Source organism: Macrobrachium rosenbergii, chromosome 2 (genome assembly GCF_040412425.1).
Source record: "Macrobrachium rosenbergii isolate ZJJX-2024 chromosome 2, ASM4041242v1, whole genome shotgun sequence".
NCBI classification, from domain to species: Eukaryota; Metazoa; Arthropoda; class Malacostraca; order Decapoda; family Palaemonidae; genus Macrobrachium; species Macrobrachium rosenbergii.
This window is the reverse complement of record NC_089742.1, coordinates 50,901,771-50,926,208: the sequence shown is the minus strand read 5'-3', so window position 1 is coordinate 50,926,208 and position 24,438 is coordinate 50,901,771. Positions and strand designations below refer to the sequence as shown.

The window sequence follows — 24,438 nt, the reverse complement described above, 5'->3', positions numbered from 1 at the left end:
AGACCTATATGGTAAAACCTTCAGATTAGATAGTTGAAATACCATTAAATATGTAACGCCATACTTATATATTTAAGAGGCCAATAGAAAAAGAGACGTTTTAATTTTTCACAATAGTTAGCTTTCAACATGAAAACTCTGTTCCCCATAGGCGGGGGCAGGGTTACAGAGCCGTCAGTGCACCTCTTGCAGTGCATTGTAGGCATTCCTGGAGTTCTTTGCATCCTGCCTTCGGCCCTAGCTGCAACTCCTTTCGTTCCTTTTACTGTACCTCCTTTCATATTCCCTTTCTTCTATCTTACTTTCTTCAACCCTCTTCTAACAATTGATTCATAGTGCAACTGCGAGGTTTTCCTCCTGTTACTCCTTTCAAACCTTTTTACTGTTAATTTCCGTTTCAAAGCTGAATGACCTCATAGGCCCCAGTGCTTGGCCTTTGGCCTAAGTTCTATATTCAGTTCAATTCAGTTCAATGAAAACTGTTACTTATTATATTTGACTATTGTTTTAGTCTACACTTTAGATTAATCACAGGTTTTAGAATCACACATTAGGTTAAAAAGACCTCATCATATATCATCGCTGCATTTATTTCCTGCGCTAATACGCTTTCTATCCATACATCAAATTCTAAAATCCACACTGAAAGATCAAATGCCTCTAAATAGCAGACGATTCGAGTCCGATTTGCAACTGAGACGAGACTGACTAGCCTTTATCAAAATAACATATTCATCATAGAGCTATATACATTTCAATTACGCCCTTGATTACAGACCGCTAGGAAATAATCAGTGCCGATTGAGGTATGGACGAATGAAACCATTTTCCTGAACAATTACTGAAACTGACGCATTGATAATGACGTACGTCTATTCCCGGAGCGATCTGTGGTTATCGCAGGTCAGTCAAAAATAGAACGCCAATGACAAGTACTGGAAAATTGTTGTGAATATTCAGGATAATTGAACGGTGATGTATGTTTATGGGAACGCTTGAGTATAGGCCGGATAGACCATAACATCAAATGTATAATGGGATAAATATTGACCTATCTGATTTTGCCTGATATATAACAGTGGCGTGAAAGCAAAACTGATCTTTAAAAACGTTATGAATTGTGATGTTGATTGGAACGCTTACATATAGACCATAACATTAAATGTGTAGTCAGATATAAAATGACCTAGCTGATGTTGCATAATATATATAACAGTGACGTGAAAGCAAAACTGATCAACAAAAACGACATGAATTGTGTTTTATCGTCCTTAGATCTAGCACAGTGGAAATCAAAGCCCCGTGCCTATTTAACGTTGAGGAGCTTTTGAAAACTAACTCCTGGCAGAATTCACAGGCTATAGCTCACGAAAACCACGGCCCTCTGTGTATTTAACGTTGAGGTGCTTTTGAAAACTAACTCCTGAGAGAACTGACAAGATAGACGATGAAATCTAGTTATTATTCCACTTTGTTCTAATCACTTCGTTTTAACGGGAGTGGACGAAACAATGCATAAAGGTGACGACACGACACTCGTTGACCATCCCCCAACTCCTTCTCCGGAATTACTACAGACGAAGGAGCTGACGAAAGAGGAAAAGGAACCCTGCGGTGGACATGGACCAGTTTTCTGTACAGGCAGGTTACTCTGGTCGTGTGGAGACCCGTCACTTTTGAGGGAGATTCCAGGGGCAGCTGAGAAATAATTACTTTCTAACATGGAGGTGCCCAGTGACCCGATGGATCTCGTGCGGGTGAGCAGTAGGGAACTTCTGGAAATGCTTTCACTCCTGTCGATTGGTAAATTCGGAGATATAAACAGATATAAACAAAGTTTATTGTAAGAACGGTGGGGAAAATATTAAAATATATACTTTAAGGGAATGATAGCAACGGCTATTATGATAATCATGTCGATCTAGAGATTGTTTTCATATATAGAATTTTATATTAAATGCAAATGCTTTCACTCCTGTTGGTCGGTAAATTCAGAGGTATAAACAAAGTCTATTGTAAAAACGATGAAAAAATGTGAATATAGATTTTAAGAGAATGATAACTATTATAATAATCATACTGATGTAGAGGTTTTCATACATAGAACTTTATATTAAACGCAATGTTTAAAAGTAATGCTCTGATGAATTTGCTTTCATTTCTTCTGTGATGCACATTTATATCTTTTATGGAAACTGGAGCAGTTACACACTATGGGATGAGTTATACCTTTATATCTTTCCATCCTTGAAAGGTTACTTATAACACCAGCACGTCCTATCAACCAGCAATTTAATAAAGGCATCTAATAAAAACAAAAACATTAACGATAACTTCCTCCATACATTAAACCAACATAATCCACAAAACTCTCACCTCTGTCCTGTTTCCGGCGATTTGTTCCGGAACTGTAAACGTCGTATTTGCCTGGAATTCTTCTTCTGGAAAATGTTTCCGTTCAGTTGTGAATTTGTTCCGGGACATTCAGTCGTCGATGGGCGTTCGGTAGCCGTTGAATGATCTCGTCTCTCGTCCGGTTCGTGAAATACTGTCTGCTGGTCAGTCGAGAACTCGTTTATAGAGGAAATGGAGATGGAGGACAGGCGATGACCTTGACTACTGTTGGCAAGCGAGGTCGTTGGATTTTTCTTACGGCAGGATCGGAAGAATCCGCTGGTATACGTTACGCAAGAGAAACCGCCACAATCTCTGGTGGATACAATAGAGGTTCATGCAACAAAATGGATTAATACCTAACTCATAATAATAGATAATTCCTGTACTGAATAATTATTATAATATATAGGTGCGTGATTTTGGCTGGCATTTTAACTAAGTCTACGCCATAAGAAGATCTGGTATAAAATACTGCCCTAAAATGGAAAATTGCAGTATCTGCAAAATTTTCGAAATTGGGATATGCCACCTACTGGGCTCGCGAAACACTAATACACAAGTTACTGCAGTTTCAGAATGAATTTTCAATGCTTTATTTAGGGGGTCCCATTTGCAGTATCTGCAAAATCAGTAGTAAGGCAAGGGAAAACTGCAATATCTACCATTGTTCTCAGTTTTGTATTTTTGCAGATACTGCAGTCTAACATTTTAAGGCAGTATATACTCTTAGTTTTATCTAGTATAGTATGTTAAAGACAAATCTACCAGGAAATTGCAAGTGGCACGATTCACAGTGGTAGGCACAATTCTCATAGCCTTCTCTCCTTCCAGAGACTAGTGCTTTCAGAAGATTTTTTTATTCTTGTTGTGTTCTGTTCCCCAACGAGAATAAAAAAAATCTTCTCAAAAAAGCCCCACCAAAGTGTAGTATATCTATGATAAGGTTCCACCTACAATTCACATCATACTGTTGATAAACAGGCCCACGAGTAACAGGAATAAGTTATTACAATTAGATTACTTTAACAGTCTTAAATTGGCTTGAGATACATTATGTACATTAGATGATCTATCAATTTCACTTACTCTTTTACACATGGAGAACCTCCGCCGTAAAGCGTGAACAGCTGCGCTGAAAATAAGAAAGGATTATTAATGTTTGCAGATGTTGTCATTTCTAAAACCTGTTAGAAATAACAGTACCTGAAGTGCCCAGTAAAGTAATAGAGGTTTCAACCTACTTGTAAACAACTAAGAAAAAGAAAGTGAATTAACTATTTTCTAAGTAGTTAAGACCATAAAGTCGAGTTCTCAAGCCTATGGTGCACCTCATGTGGTGCACTGTAGGCATTACTTAAGGTTCTTTGCAGTGTACCTTCGGCCCCTAGCTGCAACCACTTTCGTTCCTTTTGCTGTACCTCCTTTCATATTTTCTTTCTTCCATCTTACTCTCCACCCTCTCCTAACAATTGATTCATAGTGCAACTGCGAGGTTTTCCTCCTGTTACACCTTTCAGACCTTTTACTGTCAATTTCCGTTTCAGCGCTGAATGACCTCATAGGTCCCAGTGCTTGACCCTTGACCTAAATTCTATATTCAATTCAGTTCAGTTCAGTTCTCAAGGCTATGTGATTGCTGTATACGTTTATTTCAGTTCCTGACTACCGTAGAATAGTCCTATGTGGGGGATTCGGTAATCCCATATGATAATCTTTGAAGTTAAATATCTTACATAAAAGTTACAAGATTCATTCTTATACTGCGTCTTTCCATAACTGACCAGATAACGAAGTGATTCTTATTCGTTTCCACAAATAAAAAACATTGAAAGTAAGATATTTGCCGCTTATTATACTTAACACTCCCTTTACATTCCATGAAGAAAAAAATGCTAAAATGATCATCGCTCGACTACTGGTAATATGGAATTACGTGTTGGTGAGAAATTAATATTCTATATTTACAAGAGAGGAATTCCAAATAGTATGCAAAGATGTCTTGGTTCAACTAAGTTGTATACATGAAAGGGTTTTCAATGTTCGAGGTTATACTTTCTATACCATCTGACTTTCACTAACCTGGTATCAAAATCTTGTAACATCTAAATGATTTCGAATGATATACTACTTTACAGTTCTGTTTTACACGTGGTTCCTGTTTTGAAATAACCTCAACTAGCACTGAACAAATTTTTTTTCCTTTTATTAAGAAAATATACGTTTACAATTCTTACAATTTGTAATATTGTATATACATCATAATACATTTACATAAATAAAATTAGGAATTAAAGTATATTCACTACATTACAATTTTTACTATCCATCTAAATATGTTTTTAAATTACAAACATATTGACTCGTGAATACTTTTTGAACAGAAGTTTTAAATCCAATTTTATTTACATTGACAGTATTGATAATTCTACTTTTTATCCATTTAAGTAATTGCGGATCAACGCAGAACAAATTATCACTTTCCAAAAATTACAGTTAATCAGATATTACGATGCCGATACTGTTTTGCAACAAAAGATTAGCCTACTTTAATATGCTTTATGGCCCTTCACTATCAGTACCACGGATGCTTTTATTGCTCATGAACAACTTGCCACAGCTAAATAAACAAATGGCAACGCCTACTGGATGTGTTCCTCTTTAGAAACATTGTAAATATTGGCTGGAATGTTTAACCTTTTAACGGAACTGAACCAACAGGAGCAGTGCATCAGCTTCCAGCTTTACAAAGGTTATTTTTCACGTCAGTAGATTAAGTTATTTTTAATCTAAATGATTAAGCAACTGAGAAGCAAGAATGCGCTCCTTGAAACTTGCACTTAGACGATGCGTCGGTCAAGTTATTTCAATCAGGACTTAGTTGATAATTGCTTAAATAATAAAATCCATATTAAATTACCTGAAACACCATGATGTGCAATTTATAAGCAACAATATTATCAAGCAAAACTCGTGAGAAAAATTACTTACATTATCGAATTCATTGCCACTGTTATTACGCTGGAAGACAGGGGCTGCCAACTCCTGGGTTCTAAAAACCTCTTTTGGGGAAATAACTGTTCCATTCAGATTTATCCGCATAATTTCTTCAAACGACTTGCTTTGGCTGTAACAACATTACAAGTTAAACAATCGTTTAGACTCAAATGGCCGAGCAGCAATTTAAAAATTTTTATGTAAACCCGAACGGTAGGATAAAATTATATTGTAAATTTTTTTTGGTAAATTTAATTCAACTTCGATAAAATTCTACTTGTAATACTGTTAAAACTGTAAAATAGTGTATATTTTCTGTAATAAAAAAAAAAAAACAGCCAATTCAACAGTTTCATAATTCGGCCATATGATATTATTATAACTCGTTTCATTCAAGAGGGAATAAAGTGTCGTGTGCGTATTTGACTTTCTTTTATTATTCCAAAAAATGCCCTTTTTCATTTAATATTTCAAATGGATAAAACGACGAATATAAACAGATACAATTTCATATAGCAGGGATTAAAATTTAACATTTATTGAAATCCAGTATTACAGGTCATCATTGCTTCCAAATATCCATCTATAGGATACGTGTCTATTATATTCAAATTACTTTAGCGGGTTCAATGGAGGTGCCTTCGTCTGCCGCTCGTGCACTGTAAGCATTACTTAAGGCTCTTTGCAGCGTGCCTTCGGCCCCTAGCTGCGACTCCTTTCGTTCCTTTTTACTGTACCTCCTTTCATATTCTCTCTCTTCCATCTTACTTTCCACCCTCTCCAAGCAATTGATTTATAGTGTAACTGTGAGGGTTTTCTCCCGTCACACCTTTCAAACATTTTAATGTCAATTTCTGTTTCAGTGCTGAATAACCTTATAGGTCCCAGTGCTTGGCCTTTGGCCTAAATTCTATATTCAATTCAATTCGTTTGCCGCTCAGACTCCAGCCATTTCAACCTGATATGTGAATCAATCTTTGTGTGTGTGTGTGTGTCTGTGTATGTGTAACGGTGATGATATAAATTTAGCATTTATATTTGCCATCGTCCAGCCCACTGTCCCAATTTCTCATCATTACCCCCTTTTATTGTAGATATTATCTCTCATCTTTCTTTAGCTTCGTTTAACATCATTATTTAAACTTGAGTACTTAGTACGTTCTTCCCTTCTCTCTTCATCTCCTTCCTGATTTTTTTTTTTTTTTACCAGTTATCTATTGTTGCCATCTTGTCTTTACTGTACCTCTGGTCCATGCGATATCCAAGGCCCTGTATCACTTTGCATGCAAATTGGGATTTGTCGGCCATGTTGAAACTGATGTGTGGCTTGAAGACTGGTATCTCTGTTTGTTAACTATATTTATACATAGTTATGTTTGAATTTTTTTTTTTTTTGGTTTATGCGAAAAAAAGGCAAAACTAGAAACAAATGGACAGACAGACAGTTGAACAATCTTTGATGAAAAAAAATGCAATGGTTTAGCAATTTAATATATCTTCGCCGATACATGGTTCACCCATCTTGGTACAAGAACGACACAAATAATAAATAGATAGATAGACAGATAGATAACTAGATAAACAGATAGATAGATAGACAGATAAAGATAAAGAGAGATAGATAGATAGACAGATGAATAGATAAATAGATATATAAGTAAATAGATAGATAGATAGATAGCTAAATAAATAGATAGATAGATAGATAGATAGATAGATAGATAGATATATATAAGTAAATAGATAGATAGATAGATAGCTAAATAAATAGATAGATAGATAGATAGCTAGATAAATCGACAGATGAATAGATAAATAGATATATAAGTAAATAGATAGATAGATAGATAGCTAAATAAATAGACAGATAGATAGATAAATAGATAAATAGCTAGATAAATCGACAGATAGCTAGATAAATAGACAGACAGACAGATAGATAGATAGATAGATAGATAGATAGAGAAAAAAAAGTAAGTTAAATATTACTACACTTTCTCTACTTATGAACGAGAGGAGACGAACGTTAGAAGAAACAGCCACTTTAACGTTCGTACGAGAGAGAGAGAGAGAGAGAGAGAGAGAGAGAGAGAGAGAGAGAGAGAGAGAGAGAGAGAGAGAGCTGACAAAGCTTCTCGTTATAGACAAATGACTCCGATATTTCTCGCCTGTACCTTTTCGTGCAGTAGACAATCCCACAAATTCGATGGGAGTATTAATCAACTTCGGTGGAAAATATTACAGTGGACTTTTTCTTATAACATTTTTTACAAAAAAAAAAAAAAATTCCAGTATACACATTAAATTACGTTAATTAAGACATTTCCATTAGTTTTCTAAACCTTACAGACTGCCGTAATACAATTCTCCTTTTATTTTTAGTAATTTATTTACATTTTTATCTATTTATTTATTAGTTTTTTCACTTTTTTTTATAACATCTCTTCTTTCTGTATTTTCTTTTTACCTTCTGTTGCTTCATGCTAATGAACGCCATATTCTTTGCAAGGTTGAATTTCAGGTCAATGGCCCCTGTGGTGGGCTTGTTCCATATGAATAGGGTTCTCTCAAATAATAATAATAATAATAATAATAATAATAATAATAATAATAATAATAATAATAATAATAATAATAACTAATAATGAAAATTTTCTTGCGTATAATGTCATATTCAAAATAAGGTTGACTGAAATAAGTAAGGACCCAGAGTCTGTTTTTGGCTAGATTTTATTTTCCCGTTCCGTTTTAAATTCGTATCTACGCCACTTCGTTTTTCTGTGAATCTGAGATCAGTTGAAGGAAAACGATATGAGATGTGAAAATTGTTCTTCACATACTGGGATTTTAATATTACTTGTCTCTGCATTAACTTTAAGGTTCTTCTAAAACCTATTATTATTATTAAGTGTGTAAGCGGTAATTTGGCTTTATAAAAATAAAAGCTTCAGTTATGTGTCTTAGTTATAGTCTCTCTCTCTCTCTCTCTCAGGAATTTCTTTTAATTTTTTTTTTTCCGTTACATCGATTTCTCTTTCAAATTGCAACAAATTACAGCAGTTTGATACCCGTCGCTCCTGCATCTATAGATAATTGTATCTAAGTGACAGGCAGTCAGAGAGAGAGAGAGAGAGAGAGAGAGAGAGAGAGAGAGAGAGAGAGACTCTCTCCTACCTCCATAAATATCAGCATTATATTTTTTTTTTCCCCGGGCTAGCCGGTTACGGCCAGCAATCAATAAAAGGAGAGAAGGAACTGGAAAACAAGACTCGGCATCGCAGCCAACACAAGTTTAGATTACAATCGACCCTAGAAATTACGCCAGAATCCCCTGCGATACTTCACAGAAGTTCTAGACCCATTTTTTGTTTTTATCTTTTTTTATTTCTCTATCTGACGCCGGGATAATTTAGGTAGAGAGCCAAACCCGTTTGTTTATGGGTGTCGAGTCTACCCTTGTCTAGCTGAGTGGAGGGGTTTGACGATAAAGAGAGAGAGAGAGAGAGAGAGAGAGAGAGAGAGAGAGAGAGAGAAAAGTTTTTTTGGGGGTCTATGGTCGGGAATTGGGTTTCCAATTACTATCCAATTACGAGCTCACCAAAATAGACCCATTAATCAGGATAATTGGGGTCGGCAATTGGAAGTGGTGGCTCAGGGTCCCAAGCAATAATTGGGATCTGATATAGGAAGGAGAGTTTTGCCTTCCTTTGTCTGTCATGGTTACGCCAAGATGCTTTTGGCCCAAAGGACTCGGCGTTCTTACCAGGATTAATAAAGTACTCCATTAATCGTGGTTCTCACTGAGTCACTGCTACCTTACGTATTCTTATCGGTCTAGAGCCTAGACTAATCTCAAAGCAGTTAGCCAGACCTTAGAAAATTTTTGGCCTTTGAATATGTATACATATATATAAACACGCTTTTTCGAAGTGAGCAATGACTACAAAATTTACTCAAAAGTGGCAAGACAGAGAAATTTAATAATTTTTTTTCGAACTACGAAGGTCGGTTTCGCAGTATTTAGAGGAATGCGGCAACTGCAGGCGTTATTAGGCCAGTCTATCACTTCATGTTTGTCCTGTCAAAACTATTTCCCAGACACTTTCCGATTAGGTAATAAATTCTTAGTTTTTGCATAAGATACAACACTACTAGAGCAGTCCTAAAGGGTTTAAGAATGCCAGCGGATATCAGGGAAACAATACTAACTGACGTAAGCCTAGCCGTTTTCCTGATCGAGATGTAATGAAGCCTCATTAAAATGTACCTAAAATAAATATCAATCAATAAATTCATGAGGACGAAAACCAGGGTTAGTTACATTTTACCGTGAATTGTGAATGCAGCCCCTTCCCTCTCTCCACCCCGCCTTCCCCAAAACAAAGCTCTTCTGGGCGTTGTGAGGACGATGAATTTGTTCCAAAGTTTTTCATGTAGCATCAGGCGTACGTCAAACTGAATTTAAGCAATTCGGAGATATTGTACTCTTAAAGGGGATTGTATGGCATTCTAAACAATCCAAACTTATAATACAAAGCCAATTTTTTGCTCAAAAGATGGTGGTGCTCGTCATATTGTCTAGAGAAGCGATTTCCGACTGTGGTGGTGTATTTTTAAAAGACTGGCCAGATCTCTAAAGAAGTAAGGACTCGATGAGCGTCCGCACCGACTAATTGGCTTGGGCTGCCAGTTGCTAATTAATCCTCATCTACTGTATATTGCTATTATCGAGAGATGTAGGGGAACGGAAATGTGGTAGTACGAAGTATCTGTACGGGTGAGTATTAGCTTTGCAAAGAGACCATATGTTACGTAGTATTACTTGTGGTCGTTGCAGGAGGAAAGGCTGTCAACAATTCCCGCTTTGTCAAGTTTAAAGTTTGGATGCGGCAGTGACCGTTGCCTTGTTGTCCTCTGGGGCCACCACCTCCCATTAGAGGAGACATTCTCTCTCTGTCTAAAATATAAATATTTTCCCGTTGTATTGAAACGAATAGTATGGACCAGAGCTCCACAACGTGGGTTAGCCTAACTGGAGCTTTCAGGTTACGTAACGCTCCATGGCGGGTAAATATTTTAGATTCTGAAGATGGCTAAACTCTTGGTGGCTAATTTGAAGCTCGACATTGATGAGGCACATGATGGGAATGTAAGAGCAGTCAATATTGAGAAGTGGTGCGTGTTAAAAAGGCATAATGGACTTTGGTATACCACGGATATCAGCAGGAGGTAGAGGTTAAGGGCCATAAGGGCATCACCCCCATTTTAGACTAGAACAAGTTTTCATTTACCAAAGGCTGCATTTATTAAGAAGCTTGTTATAAGATTCAGATAGTGATTTAGATATGACAATTAGTTGCTAAAAACTGGCAAAAATTATTATTATTATTATTATTATTATTATTATTGCAGTGAACGCCTATGCTTGAACCAAATGGGACTTTGCGGAAAGTGCACTCAAGAGTATGGCAAGATTTCATCAGACCTCTAGACTAACCCCTTGAAGGAGTGATAATGTGAGTAGATAATATAAAACCACTGTAGTTTTCAGCTAACTGGTTTTGTGGAATGCAACATTATTTACGAACATTCTGTACCGAGGGAGAGAGGCGTGTTGTTAGACTGCTTAAGTTGCTCGCATGCCATGGCTGTGGTTCCCAATTCAGCCACAGTAGCGGCACTGCGTGTTGAAAAACTGAAGGGAATTTTTGACAGACACATCTTGTCATTTTAGTTATGATAAATCAGCCTTTTTTATTGTTTTTTTTTTAAACATGGGCATATGTAAAAACCAATACATGGGCTTTGATTTTTTCGTTGGTTGTAATTAATGTAGGCCTATATGATGTTTATATTGTCAAGTCATGCTTTCGGTAATATCTTAAATTATTCAGTTCCGGCCAAAATTAATCTGCAGTCATACAGAGCGTCGTGATTATTATTATTATTATTATTATTATTATTATTATTATTATTATTAATACGTGTGTTACTCATTTAATGGCATCTTGCGATTTCAGGATTGCGGTTTAGTCATGCTTCTCATTTATTATGAAGTTCAGGATTGCGTTATGTCGCTGTAGAAAAATTCTAGGGGCTTTGTATTAGTGATTATCATTATCATAATCATTACTGCTGTCGTTATAACTGGTGTTGTACGGGTCGGAATGCTGCTGTTGTTACTGACGTTGTGACGGTTAGAAATGCTGTTGTTATTACTGATGTAATAATAATAATAAATGCTGCTGTTGTTACTGATGATGTGACGGTTAGAAATGCTGTTGTTATTACTGATGTAATAATAATAATAAATGCTGCTGTTACTGATGTTGTGACGGTTAGAAATGCTGTTGTTATTACTGATGTAATAATAATAATAAATGCTGCTGTTGTTACTAATGATGTGACGGTTAGAAATGCTGTTGTTATTACTGATGTAATAATTTAATAATAATAATAATCGATAAGGAAGTACGAGGGAATACACGAACAAGTTGTACGTTACTACAGAGTGCAACAAGTCAGATCATTAAGCTAGCAGAGCCTAAACCAGTAAATACGTGGGTATGATACGGAATTAGGAGTTCGCGTTGTATTCTGGGTCCCTATTAAGGAGATTAGTTCCTAATTGTGTAAGTCACAATTGAGAAAAGCACAGCACTGTCGGGCGTGTCCTAATCAGTGGAATTAACTCAATTTGATTTGATCATTATTCTCGTAGTGATATAGCATTCAAATCTGATCACACACACGATATACATACATACATATATACCCACATACACACAAACATATATACAATATGTATATGCATATACATACAGTATACATATATATATATATATATATATATATATATATATATACACATACATATTGTATATATATGAAAAATTGTATTAAATTGAAGTTTAAAAACATTAAACTTAGTCACATAAATCCATTGACTTATATTTAGTTTAGCACTCCAAGTTACTAAGAACCAAATCAAGAAATGAACGAGTGAGCCCAAACTTTATCTCCTTGGTGGGACTAGTACTACCGCCCAAACTTTATCACGGTGCCCTTGCCATTAACTGACAGAACTTTTCACAAGAAGAAAAACCTTTCTTTACTGTTTTGTCTCTTCGATATTTTCACAGGATGTTGATCTCAAAATATGGTATAACCTATGCTAGTCTGCTCTTTCCTTAATATTGTTGTTATCATCATTTAGCTGTTACGTAAATCTGTGTGTGTGTGTGTGTGTGTGTGAGAGAGAGAGAGAGAGAGAGAGAGAGAGAGAGGAGAGCTGAATTCCTCGCCAGAGGTTTAATCTCACAGTTTTTTCATTTTTTTTATTCTTGTCAGAATTCCAAACATGAATATTCTTCAGCGTTCTTTTTAGCTTAAAAGCAACTCGATTGTGAGATTTCCCGTCGGAAATCTCGGTTAAAGATCGAGGCTGCGCATGCGCGGTGATGAAAGTGTAACCGAGTTGCTGCGGTGAATGCATTTTCCCTAAAGTTTAAGTGTCACTCATACCGTGGATTTCCCCACTCTCTCAGGCTCGCAGTTTTTAAAAGAATTGCATTCTTTTAATGTTATTTTCTTCGCTTTACTTACCTGGTATATTACGTGAAAATACTTATTATTCATACTTTTTCCATAAAAAATGCTTTGTTGAGTCATTTTTGTATACTTCTTGTAGAGAAATTATACAAAAATTACCCTTTCCTCGTGGAAACTTGTTCTTTGCAGAGCGCCTTCGGCTCCTAGCTCAACCTCCTTTGTTCCTTTTACTGTACTTCCTTTCATATTCTCTTTCTTCCATCTTACTTTCCACCTTCTTCTAACAATTGATTCATAGTGCAACTGCGAGGTTTTCCTCCTGTTACACCTTCCAAACCTTTTACTGTCAATTCCCGTTTCAGCGCTGAATGACGTCATTGGTCCCAGTGCTTGGCCTTTGGCCTAAATTCTGTATTCAATTCATTTAACTCAACTAGAATGTATCAATCCTTTCTTGTGTTTCCTGTTTGTTGGAAGTTTATCATTTATTCTCGCTTTGTGCTCTACCTTTCAGATAATTAGTTTTGGTATAATTTTACTGAATGTACATGAAATGCGCGCCTTTAGTTTGAAAAAAGGGTTTACCCTCTTTAGCAAATTTAGCTTCTATCATCTGCGTTTTCTTTTAGTAAAAGTCTTCCTCCTGCAAACTAATCGATCACAATCGAAAAATCATGTTTTAATTTATTAATATCTTTATGGCAATAATGCCAAAAATTTTCAGTTTCAAAATGATTCTTTTCCTCTGTTGACGGGGTTTGCACATATTTAAGTAATTATTCATTATTGAGAGAGCAAATAATGAGGGGTAATTACTCTTATGCATCCATTCACTGATGAAACTGTACATGAAAGGACCAAAAAATGGAGTGATATGAAAAATTTTAACATAATTCAGTTAATTTCAAATGCAAATTAACAAAAAATAATGCCTTGAATATATTTTCACATGCATCTGGGATGATACATAGTAGGATACATACACTGAACCAGAACAATGTATCGCATATCATTATGAGACATTTCAGTTATACAGAAAATCAAATTCAATTATTTTTTTTTTTATTTTGAACCTTTGATTTCTGTAAAACAATTTCGAAATAATGAATCCTAACCTTTTTAAACTTACTCTATAATCAAAATTTTTATTTGACATTATTCGTTTATATCATATGAAAATGACCAAATTCTAAATGACAGCCAGTTCACCATCGTTCTTTTCCGACCGCTGTCGCATTTCGAAACTAATTTGGAAAGGCATTCTTTATGACAAATAATCGAAATATGTTTCATATGTGGAAATGTCAATATTTTATTAGTGTATTGCATCATCAGTTCAATATTCATCCAAATAAAACAGTTTTGCAAGACCTACAGAGTTGCAGAGTCTAGCGTCGATTTCTGTTTTAACATTTCAAGTTGGAATTTAAGGCATGATATTGTTAAATAATACCTGTTTTTAAAATAATAGAGATAACGGACATTATCGTGCTTATGTTAATACTGCATGGTATCTTAATTACAGATAATATTTAATAAGCTTGATGGTGCATACAGGTTTTACTAGTTCGGATTCAATAATAATAATAATAATAATAATAATAATAACTGACCTTTTCTAAGGCATATGGTTAATAAGAAATCAGTGCAGTGATGACTATAAATTTTCGTTGTAGGTGTTAATGATAATATATTGATTAAGCACGTGGTTGTCATTTGCCTTGTTATTTCATTTAACAATAACATTCATTACTCACTCTGTATACAGCATATTTCTGTTACTTAAAAACTGACCATTTCCTAAATTTTTGTAGCTGCGTCGACTCTGAAAAACTGTAGAGAAGTCTCTGCAAACCAGTTTTTAGTTTTCTGTAAAAGAAAACTATTGTACCGGCTTTGTCTGTCCGTCTGCACTTTTTTCTGTCCGCACTTTTTCTTTCCGCCCTCAGATCTTAAGAACTACTGAGGCTAGAGGACTGCAATTTGGTGTGTTGTTCATCCACCCTCCAATCATCAAACATACCAAATTGCAGCCCTCTAGCCTCAGTAGTTTTTATTTTATTGAAGGATAAAGTTAGCCATAATCGTGCGTCTGGCAATGATATAAGCCACCGGCCCGTGGTTAAAGTTTCGTGGGCCGCGGCTCATATATACAGCATTATACCGAGACCACCGAAAGATAGATCTATTTTCGGCGACCTTGAGTACAGAAAACTCGATTGCGCCGAAGAAACTTCGACGCAATTTTTACTTTTTTTTTTTTTTTTTTTTTTTTTTTTTTTTTCCTAAGGGACACGGGATACGGACAGTCCCGCCTCTATCTCGCAGAATCTGGATAAACATTCCGAAAACAAAATGCAAATGTTCCAAATTACAACGGGCCCCCAAATCACAGAGGTGTTCCCCGAAATGGACCGGCTGATGACACGTGAGATTAGGGTGCTCGTAACTCCCTCTCCTTCCAAACCATGTTTTTGCTTTGCCTACGAAAATTCTTGGCTGGAAATGGAGGAAGAAGAGAGGAACTCATAACTGGAAGTTAGATGTTATTCTAGGTTGAGGCGTTCACTGTACCTATTGATGGAGCAAAGATGTGAGTGTAGAGATTGTACTGTACACTGGACATCGAAGTTAATTTTAGAGTCCTAATGAACATAACATCCTAGTTAATTAGTAGTTATGTATATTGCTATCTGTCTTTCATGTCTTCTCTCTCTCTCTCTCTCTCTCTCTCTCTCTCTCTCTCTCTCTCTCTCTCTCTCTTTCTCTCCATCCATATATATTTATATATATATATATATATATATATATATATATATATATATATATGTATATATATATATATATATATATATATATATATATATATATAGTATACATATATATATATACATATACACATTTTATAAGCTTTTATATATATATATATATATATATATATATATATATATATATATATATATATATATATATATATATATATATATATATATATATATATATATATTACAAGATATATATATATGCACATTTATATATATAGTTACAAGATATCATTTTTTTTGGCATCATTTAGATTATCAGGGAATAAATGAGCTCCAGGTAGAATCATTAATCATTATATATATACTCTCCTTCTGACCAATTCGAGATGAGTGGTCTGGAGACAAAGTAACTTTTGAGATTAATCAGATTTTTTTTAAGCGAAAAAAGGTTAGGAATGAAAAAAAAATTTTGATCACCTGTATATTCATTTTTAGTTTTCTGAAAAGAAAACCATTGTGCCGGCTTTGTCTGTCCGTCCGCACTTTATTCTGTCGGCCCTCAGATCTTATAATCTACTGAGGCTAGAGGGCTGCAAATTGGTATGTTGATCATCCACCCTCCAGTCATCAAACATACCAAATTGCAGTCCTCTAGCCTCAGCAGTATTTTATTTTATCTAAGATTAAAGTTAGCCATAATCGTGCGTCAGGCAACTATGTAGGACAGACCACCATCGGGCCGTGGTTAAAGATTCATGGGCCGCCGCTCATACAACATTATGCCGAGACCACCGAAAGATAGATATATTATTGGTGGACTTGATTATACGCTGTAGCAGCTGTACAGAAAACTGGAATGCCCCGAAGTTCGAAGAAACTTAGAAGCATTTTTTTTTTTTTTTTTTATTTAAGTTTTACTTTTGTTCGTATGAATATAAACCATTAATAATTTGAATGTGTGATACCGTGTTAATTTCGTAAGATTTAGCAGCTGTTAAACTGTCTTTCTATACGTCAATTAACAGTCATTAAGATAACAATATCAAGACTGGAATTGGGACATCGGAAACCTTTCTGGAATTGGGACATCGGAAACCTTTCTCTGAGTTATATGCCGAGGGGGTTTTGTGAAAATGATTCTCTCTCTCTCTCTCTCTCTCTCTCTCTCAAGTCTTGTTTTTCATCAGGGTCACATTCCTTGTTGTGCAAAGGGAACTAGATGTTCAAGTAACTTTTTCAAGTTATAACTCTCTCTCTCTCTCTCTCTCTCTCTCTCTCTCTCTCTCTCTCTCTCTCTCTCTCTCTCTCTCTCTCTCGTTTTAATAAGGAAATCCGTGAGTTTAGGCCCTCATTTGTGCACATGTCCCAACGGTAAATCTCACCGTACGTGGATTTAGTCAAAGTGATTTGACCCCATTTTTCGACGAGACACTCTCGCTCCGATGAAACTTCTGCAGCAACTCTGAACTCGGAAACACTCTCATCCTAAGAAAAGCCAGCGAGTGAATGTACTCTAAGTGAGTCCCCCACCCTCGTTTTCCAGACAAATGTGAGAGGGAAAATAAAAAAAAATACTCTTTGACAAACATTACTGGGAAAGCAACCTGGGCAGAGGCAGAGGTTCATTTCTAGCCAGGGCCCTGAAGCGTGATGGTTCATGAACGTGTTTTCTGCCGGGAAAGATTGTGGCCAAATGACGGTTGTTGGGGGTGGGTTAATGGGGGAGGTTTCTTGCCCTCCGTAAGGATATTGTTAATGAGTAACGGTTATTTTCTTCACGTTTCTGACGGATACAACTCAATATTAGTCACTAAATGGTACAACCGCGTATTGCTTTCATTGCAGGGAATAACGAGTATACAACCCGTTTTTTATGTGATTTCTTACCTTTTTTATTCTGCTGTTTGTTATTTTCTTTTATATCTTTCTTGAAATGTTACGCAGCACGCTCCTTCGTTCAACGGTACCCTCGGGTTATTTAAAAGTACTGGAAGACAAAAATTTAATTTTTAGTACCCTCGTATGACAATGAAATAAGTACCCAAGAAGAAAATATTTATTTCCTCGTATATCATTTATCAAGAACAGCTATAAAGATACTTTGACTACATGAATTATTATTATTATTATTATTATTATTATTATTATTATTATTATTATTATTATTATTATTATTATTATTATTATTAGGAAGAAGATGAAACTTATTCATATAGAATAATCCCACCACAGGGGCCATTGACTTGAAATTCAAGCTTCCAAAGAATATTATGGCGTTCATTAGGAAGAAGTAAGAGGAGGTAAAGGGAAATACAGAAAGAAGAGATCCCACTTGTTAAATAAGAAAATAAAAGTTAATAAATTAACAAATGGATAGAAATGGCAAAAAGTAATATGCTTCGTAAGTTAGAAGCGCTTTGCAGGTAATGAAAACTGCATTTTTCAGGACAGGAAATAAATCACAACGCGTTAAAATTTTTTTTTCAGATTGATGAAAGTGATTAAACGAGAGATGCAATTTCAAAATCTATTAAAAAGAGGATTGCCTACAAACATGCGCGTTTTTCAGTTTTGTCTTTTTTTTTTTAAGCAAATTGGAGCAATATATTATCGAGACTTTTTGTTTTATCTTCAGGGAGTTGGAATCATACGTTATCGAAAGATCGTCCATAACGAAAAGAATGAGAATCCGGGGACGTTTGAAATAACCTCAGAAAAGATAATGTAATTATGGGACTTTCTTACCTGCAAAACGAACGCCACATATTCAGAGACCAATATGAAACCCATGGCCAAGAGAGACAACGTCTACCCTATTGGGTGGAGTCGCCTCCCCACCTGGGGTAACTACGTAGGCGATGACGTATCTCAGAGGTACCTGCTCATTACGGCAATTCATCGGCTGACGCAATAAGGAGGTAGACAAAGCTCCGCCCACATGGGGGATTTGGGGGGAAGTGAGCAGACCTTCTCTTTCTCTTGGCCTTGATGAAACCAATACTTAGGTAGCAAATAGTAAGTATAAGCACGCGTGTACTCAAGGTTGATAATGGACCCTCAATGTATATTCCCCAATTCCAGTCACACTTAACCACGAACAAACACAGGACCACCAAGAATAGGAGATACTTTCGACGAGTATCTCCTTTTTTTTTTTTTTTTTTTTTTTGAGAGAGAGAGAGAGAGAACAGCAGCAGGTAAGCGGGGTTGAAAGTCCCACCTCACAAGAGATGCATCGGCACGGAAGACGCCCCCCCTCGTCCACAGGCGCACAAATTTTAATTATACTGATGCAAAGAGTATTCATAACTCTAAGCTTGGGTCGCATCTCTCACAAAATTAATTTCTTTCCTTTTATGGGCGCTCTCTCTCTCTCTCTCTCTCTCTCTCTCTCTCTCTCTCTCTCTCTCTCTCTCTCTCTCTCTCTCTCTCTCTCTCTCTCTCGTACCGGTATCTGTCGCTACTTCTCTTTGTTGAGGGCTTGCTCAGATTCATTTTGGTTTAGGTCTCATAAAATATGCTCTGCATGCCTCTGAATTATTATGCCATGTGCTTTGTATATGTACGTATACGTGTGTTTATGTACGTGTTTTCATGCGGGTATGTATGTGTGTGAGCTGTGAGGTGACCTGTTCATATTTGTATACCACAGATCTAATCCTATACCAGTCTTTGGTTCTAGTTAGAAACCATCCCTCTGCATAAGAGGACGACCTATTTTTTCAAGTTATACAAATGGTTCTAGTCTAACATCTAACTTCTTATACTAATTTCTGTAACTTTACATTCTGTAACCCTTCTTATACTAATGGTTCTGGTCTAACATTACATTCTGTAACAACCTTTCTTACAGTCGGAGACAAAATAGTTACTTAGCTTTAATGTGATTTGTCCGTTAACAACTTTCCCTTGGCCACCGGCTCTTTGCTTATTAATACGATGCTTGAACAAGCTTGATAATTTGTATTCTCCATCCCTTGAGCTTATTTACGTCGATGGCAGACTCTAAGCCAACGTTAACGAGCTCACTATCCAAAACCACAGAAAGGAAACAATGGAGTTCATATGATCTTCATCCGAAATTTCGAGTTTTGTAGATTCTCTAAAAAAAAAAAAAAAAAAAAAAAAAAAGTTTATAAATTCGTGCGTGAAACATTCAATTTGTAAATGAAAGTTTGACGGGAACTCTCACTATATTTGTGGTGTCAGTAATATTCAATTTTGTTTACCAAAGATTAAGATATTTTATCAAAAGGAACAGTTAGTACGTAGGCCTACTAGTCTTTCTTCATCTGTGATATTGCTCCTACCTGTCAGTGATTCCTCGGAAGACTCAACTTCCGTGTTCCTAGAATTGCCATGGAATATTCCCATTCCAGAGCGCCCCTTAGGTCAGACAGCAAAACTAAGAGAAGAGAATGAGAAAAACAGAAATAGGTTTTTCCTCACAATTTTTGCCAACCTCGACATTCGGGAAGAGGGAGGCCTTTGTCTGAGAGACCCTCGTTTGTTTGTCAGAGCTGTTGTTCACGTTTTCCTCAACGGCCACTTCTCTCTCTCTCTCTCTCTCTCTCTCTCTCTCTCTCTCTCTCTCTCTCTCTCTCTCTGTCATTCCACTAAAGCTAATTTTTTATCTCTCACTTTTTCATCCGCTTGACCTCACCTGTATATGAAGTGATTTTAAATCATTTGCAGTTTCCATTTTTGAAAATCTCTCTCTCTCTCTCTCTCTCTCTCTCTCTCTCTCTCTCTCTCTCTCTCTCTCTCTCTCTCTCTCTCTTCACTAAAACCTGTTCGTTATCCATCCCTCACATTTTCATCATTCTGGAGTTACTTGCCATGAAGTTATTTCAGACCATTTGCAGTTTTCCAATTTTGAGAATGTTTACTCAGACCAGTGACATGGGCATGGATTCATTTTGTTTTCTTTCGATGTCTAATATTATATCCTACGTCTTACTCGTAGGAAATGAATCTCCATCCTAAATCCTTCCTCCTACACACCGGAGAGGAACTGCCATATATATATTTTTTTTCCTTTCCGTAAACAATTGTCTCTAATGGAAAACTTTTATTCTACAATGCGAATCCGGACTATTATTTATCGGGCCTTCCAAGGTTATCCCAGGAGTTTACATAACTTTTTCTTTTCCCACGCATGCGCACACACGTGTATACACACACACACACACACACACACACATATATATATATATATATATATATATATATATATATATATATATATATATATATACATATATATATATATTATATATCACTTTTGTACGTGATTCATTTATCACACATAACCACAGGTGAAAAATAAGAAACGGGTGTAGGTCTGACCGGTTTCGACTTTATTTTCAAGCCATTTTCGTCAATGACTTGAAAATAAAGTCAAACCCAGTCAGGTCTTATTTTTCACCTGTGGTTATGTGTGACATATATATATATATATATAACTAATATATATATATATATATATATATATATATATATATATATATATATATATATGTGTGTGTGTGTGTCTGTGTGTGCCTGGATGATTGTCTGTGGTCTTGTCCCTTGTTCTCTTTGGCAAGTTTTTAGTGAATGATACAGAAATCAAGAAGAAAATGGCTAGAAAAGTCTTGGTAGTTGGTTTATCAGAATAATTTTCAAGGTATTTTATGTTAGTCCATCTTAAAAATATCAGTCAGTAGGGAATTCAGAATGAATGTAATGTTTCTAGTTCTCATAAATTCAGGTTATGGCGTTATTATAAGTTAATATATAAAGTGGATTGTATTTGGGGGGCCATGAATAATAAATACGAAGGAATAATTTGATTGGTAAACGAGACGGCTGACAATTCATGAATGTAATACTGGATAAATTCCAACTTTTAAACTGGAGTAAGTCATCAAAAAACTTACGAGATGAAAAGGTTATTTTTTCCCCGTAGGGGAGTAGTGCCGTCTGTGCACCTCATGTGGTGCACTGTAGGCATTTCTTAAGGTTCTTTGCAGCTTGCCTTCGGCTCCTAGCTGCAACCCCTTTCGTTCCTTTTACTGTACCTCCTTTCATATTCTCTTTCTTCCACCTTACTTTCCACCCTTTCCTAACAGTTGATTTATAGTGCAACTGCTTTGAGGTTTTCTTCCTGTTACACCTTTCTGACCTTTATACTGTCATTTTTCGTGTCAGTGGTGAATGACGTCATAGGTCCCAGTGCTTGGCCTTTGGCCTAAATTCTATATTCAGTTCAATTCAGTGAGCTTATTTTGAAGTAGATGGAAGTGACGCGATGAAATTACTTTAATGAAAGGTAGAAATTGTATTGCATTGGAATCAGGCCAATCTCTGCCCACAGTTGCTTTAATGAAATCTAAAGGTCAGATCTAAAGATGCAGTTTATGGAGTATTTTTGTGAAACCTTTGCTATTCCTCCTTCCCTCACTTTTCCAGTTCTTTAAATATTCCCGCTTATGTCTCTTATTGGGGATGATAAGGCTTAGGGAAAGTCCGAAAAAGGGATGATAAACTTGTAGAGGGCTCGAAAAGGAGATGATAAGGCTTAGAGAAAGTTCGACAAAGGGATGATAAGGCTTAGAGAAAGTTCGAAAAGGGATGATAATGCTTAGAGAAAGTTCGAAAAGGGATGATAATGCTTAGAGAAAGTTCGAAAAGGGGATGATAAAGCTTAGAGAAAGCCCGAAAAAGGGATGATAAGGCTTAGAGAAAGCCCAAAAAAGGGATGATAAGGTTTAGAGAAAGTCCGGAAAAGGTATGATAAGGTTTAGAGAAAGTCCGAAAAGGGATGATTAGTCTTAGAAAATCCGAAAAAGGGATGATAAGGCTTAGAAAGAAAAGGAAAGGAGATGATCAGGTTTATAAAGTCTTAGAAAAGTCCTAAATGGGCTTAGAGAAAGTCCGAAAAAGGGATGATAAGGCTTAAAGAAAGTTCGAAAAGGGAATGATAAAGCTTAGAGAAAGTCCTAAAAGTTCGAAAAGGGGACGATAAGGCTTAAAGAAAATCCTCAAGAAGGGGATGACAAGGCTTAGAGAAAGTCCGGAAAAAGGGATGATAAGGCTTAGAGGGAGTCCGAAAAAGAACTGGACCATTCCTTGATCATGAAAATTACCCATTAAAGACACCCATGGCCACATGTCGAACTGTTCCTCTCCTGTAGAAACTTATCTAAACGTTAACTTTCTTTTTAACCATAAAATGATCTGATATTCTCCCAAGAAACTCATTTTCTCCCGTAGAAGCTTATTCAAGTGTTAGCTTTCTTTTTAACCACAAAATGTCATTCTCCCAAGAAACTCTTTTTCTGGCGATTGTTTATCAACTAAACTTTCAATTTATTCTTCAGTAATAAATAATCCATCATTTTAGTTTTCTGCAAAAGAAAACTATTGTGCCGGCTTTGTCTGTCCGTCCGCACTTTTTCTGTCCGCCCTCAGATTTTAAAAATTGCTGAGGCTAGAGGACTGCAAATTGGTAAGTTGATCATCCACCCTCCAATCATCAAACGTACCAAATTGTAGCCGTCTAGCCTCAGTAGTTTTATTTATCTAAGGTTAAAGTTAGCCATAATCGTTCGTCTGGCAACGATATAGGACATGCCACCACCGGCCCGTGGTTAAAGTTTCATGGGCCGCGGCTCATACAACATTATCCTGAGACCACCGAAAGATAGATCTATCTTTGGTGGCCTTGATTATACCCTGTAGCGGCTGTACAGAAAACTCGGTTGCGCCGAAGAAACTTTGACGAATTTTTTACTTTTTCTAACATTTGTCAGTTTTCATAAACTGCAATTGCTCTGTCACTATCCTTTTCACTTTATCCTTATAACGTACCATTGCTCTGATATCACCGGCCTGTTGTGAACGCAGATGAATTAAACCAAAGAAAGTGCCAGAACAAATCAAGGTTACCTTGGAGCTGACATTTAAACTGTCTGCTATAAAGATATATTGAGTGAAAGGGGAAGGAAGGGTGACGCCCTTAATTGAAATGTATATTGAGAGAGAGAGAGAGAGAACGCATTACGTAATGTCTATAATAACAAAGATTACCAGACTCCGTGTTAGAAAATAAAACAAATCAGTACTAAATAAGTTTAACAATGGCGTTGTTAAATGCTTTTTCATTATAGTTATTTTAAATTAAATCCTGTACCCATGAATATTCCGCTTCAGCTGAAAAATGACGGAGAAAGATTAACCGTTTCTAAACAAGATACAAAAAAATTGAATGTATATATTTATGTACGAGTATATATTTATGTGTGATTCTGCCCAACGAGGCGAGGCAGCTAAGGCTAGAATAGCAATGAAATATTCAATAGCGAGAAGCAATTTACAGTTACTAATTTATTCTTCTCACTTATCGTATCTGAGAGGCGTAAAATAAAGGAACAAACTCGTAAAAAAAAATGAAAGGTATTTTCTCATTCTCCTAACATACCGTATTTATACTGGGAGGGGTTATTGTCAATAAAGTAAACTATCAAATTATTACGTTTAATACATTCGGTTTTAGTAGCAACAATCCCCTGTAATTTTGTTTTATCACAACATAAAATCTGTACTGTCATCAAACGTGGAAGGAGAGTAAGGGTATTAAAGAATGCAGATACGCAGGTATATCCACATTAATTAGTCGAGGTAATATCTTGATGAAACCCACCCGACAAGGTGGATATCTTCTCGGAATTATTATTTCTAAGAAGAT

At 36.0% G+C, this 24,438-nt stretch overlaps 1 protein-coding gene across 1 annotated transcript in view; it reads right to left on the bottom strand.

Moving 5' to 3' along the window:
- Positions 1-572: 572 nt before the first annotated feature.
- The window catches only part of LOC136843064 (uncharacterized), a 40,778-nt gene continuing 16,912 nt past the window's right edge, over positions 573-24,438 (bottom strand). The window contains exons 5-7 of the mRNA XM_067111041.1: positions 3,484-3,529; positions 2,377-2,709; positions 573-1,793 (exon numbers count right to left, since the gene is read on the bottom strand). Of these exons, the coding sequence (XP_066967142.1) occupies positions 1,481-1,793; positions 2,377-2,709; positions 3,484-3,529 (692 nt within the window). The 3' untranslated portion in view covers positions 573-1,480. The remainder of the gene's footprint in view (positions 1,794-2,376; positions 2,710-3,483; positions 3,530-24,438) is intronic.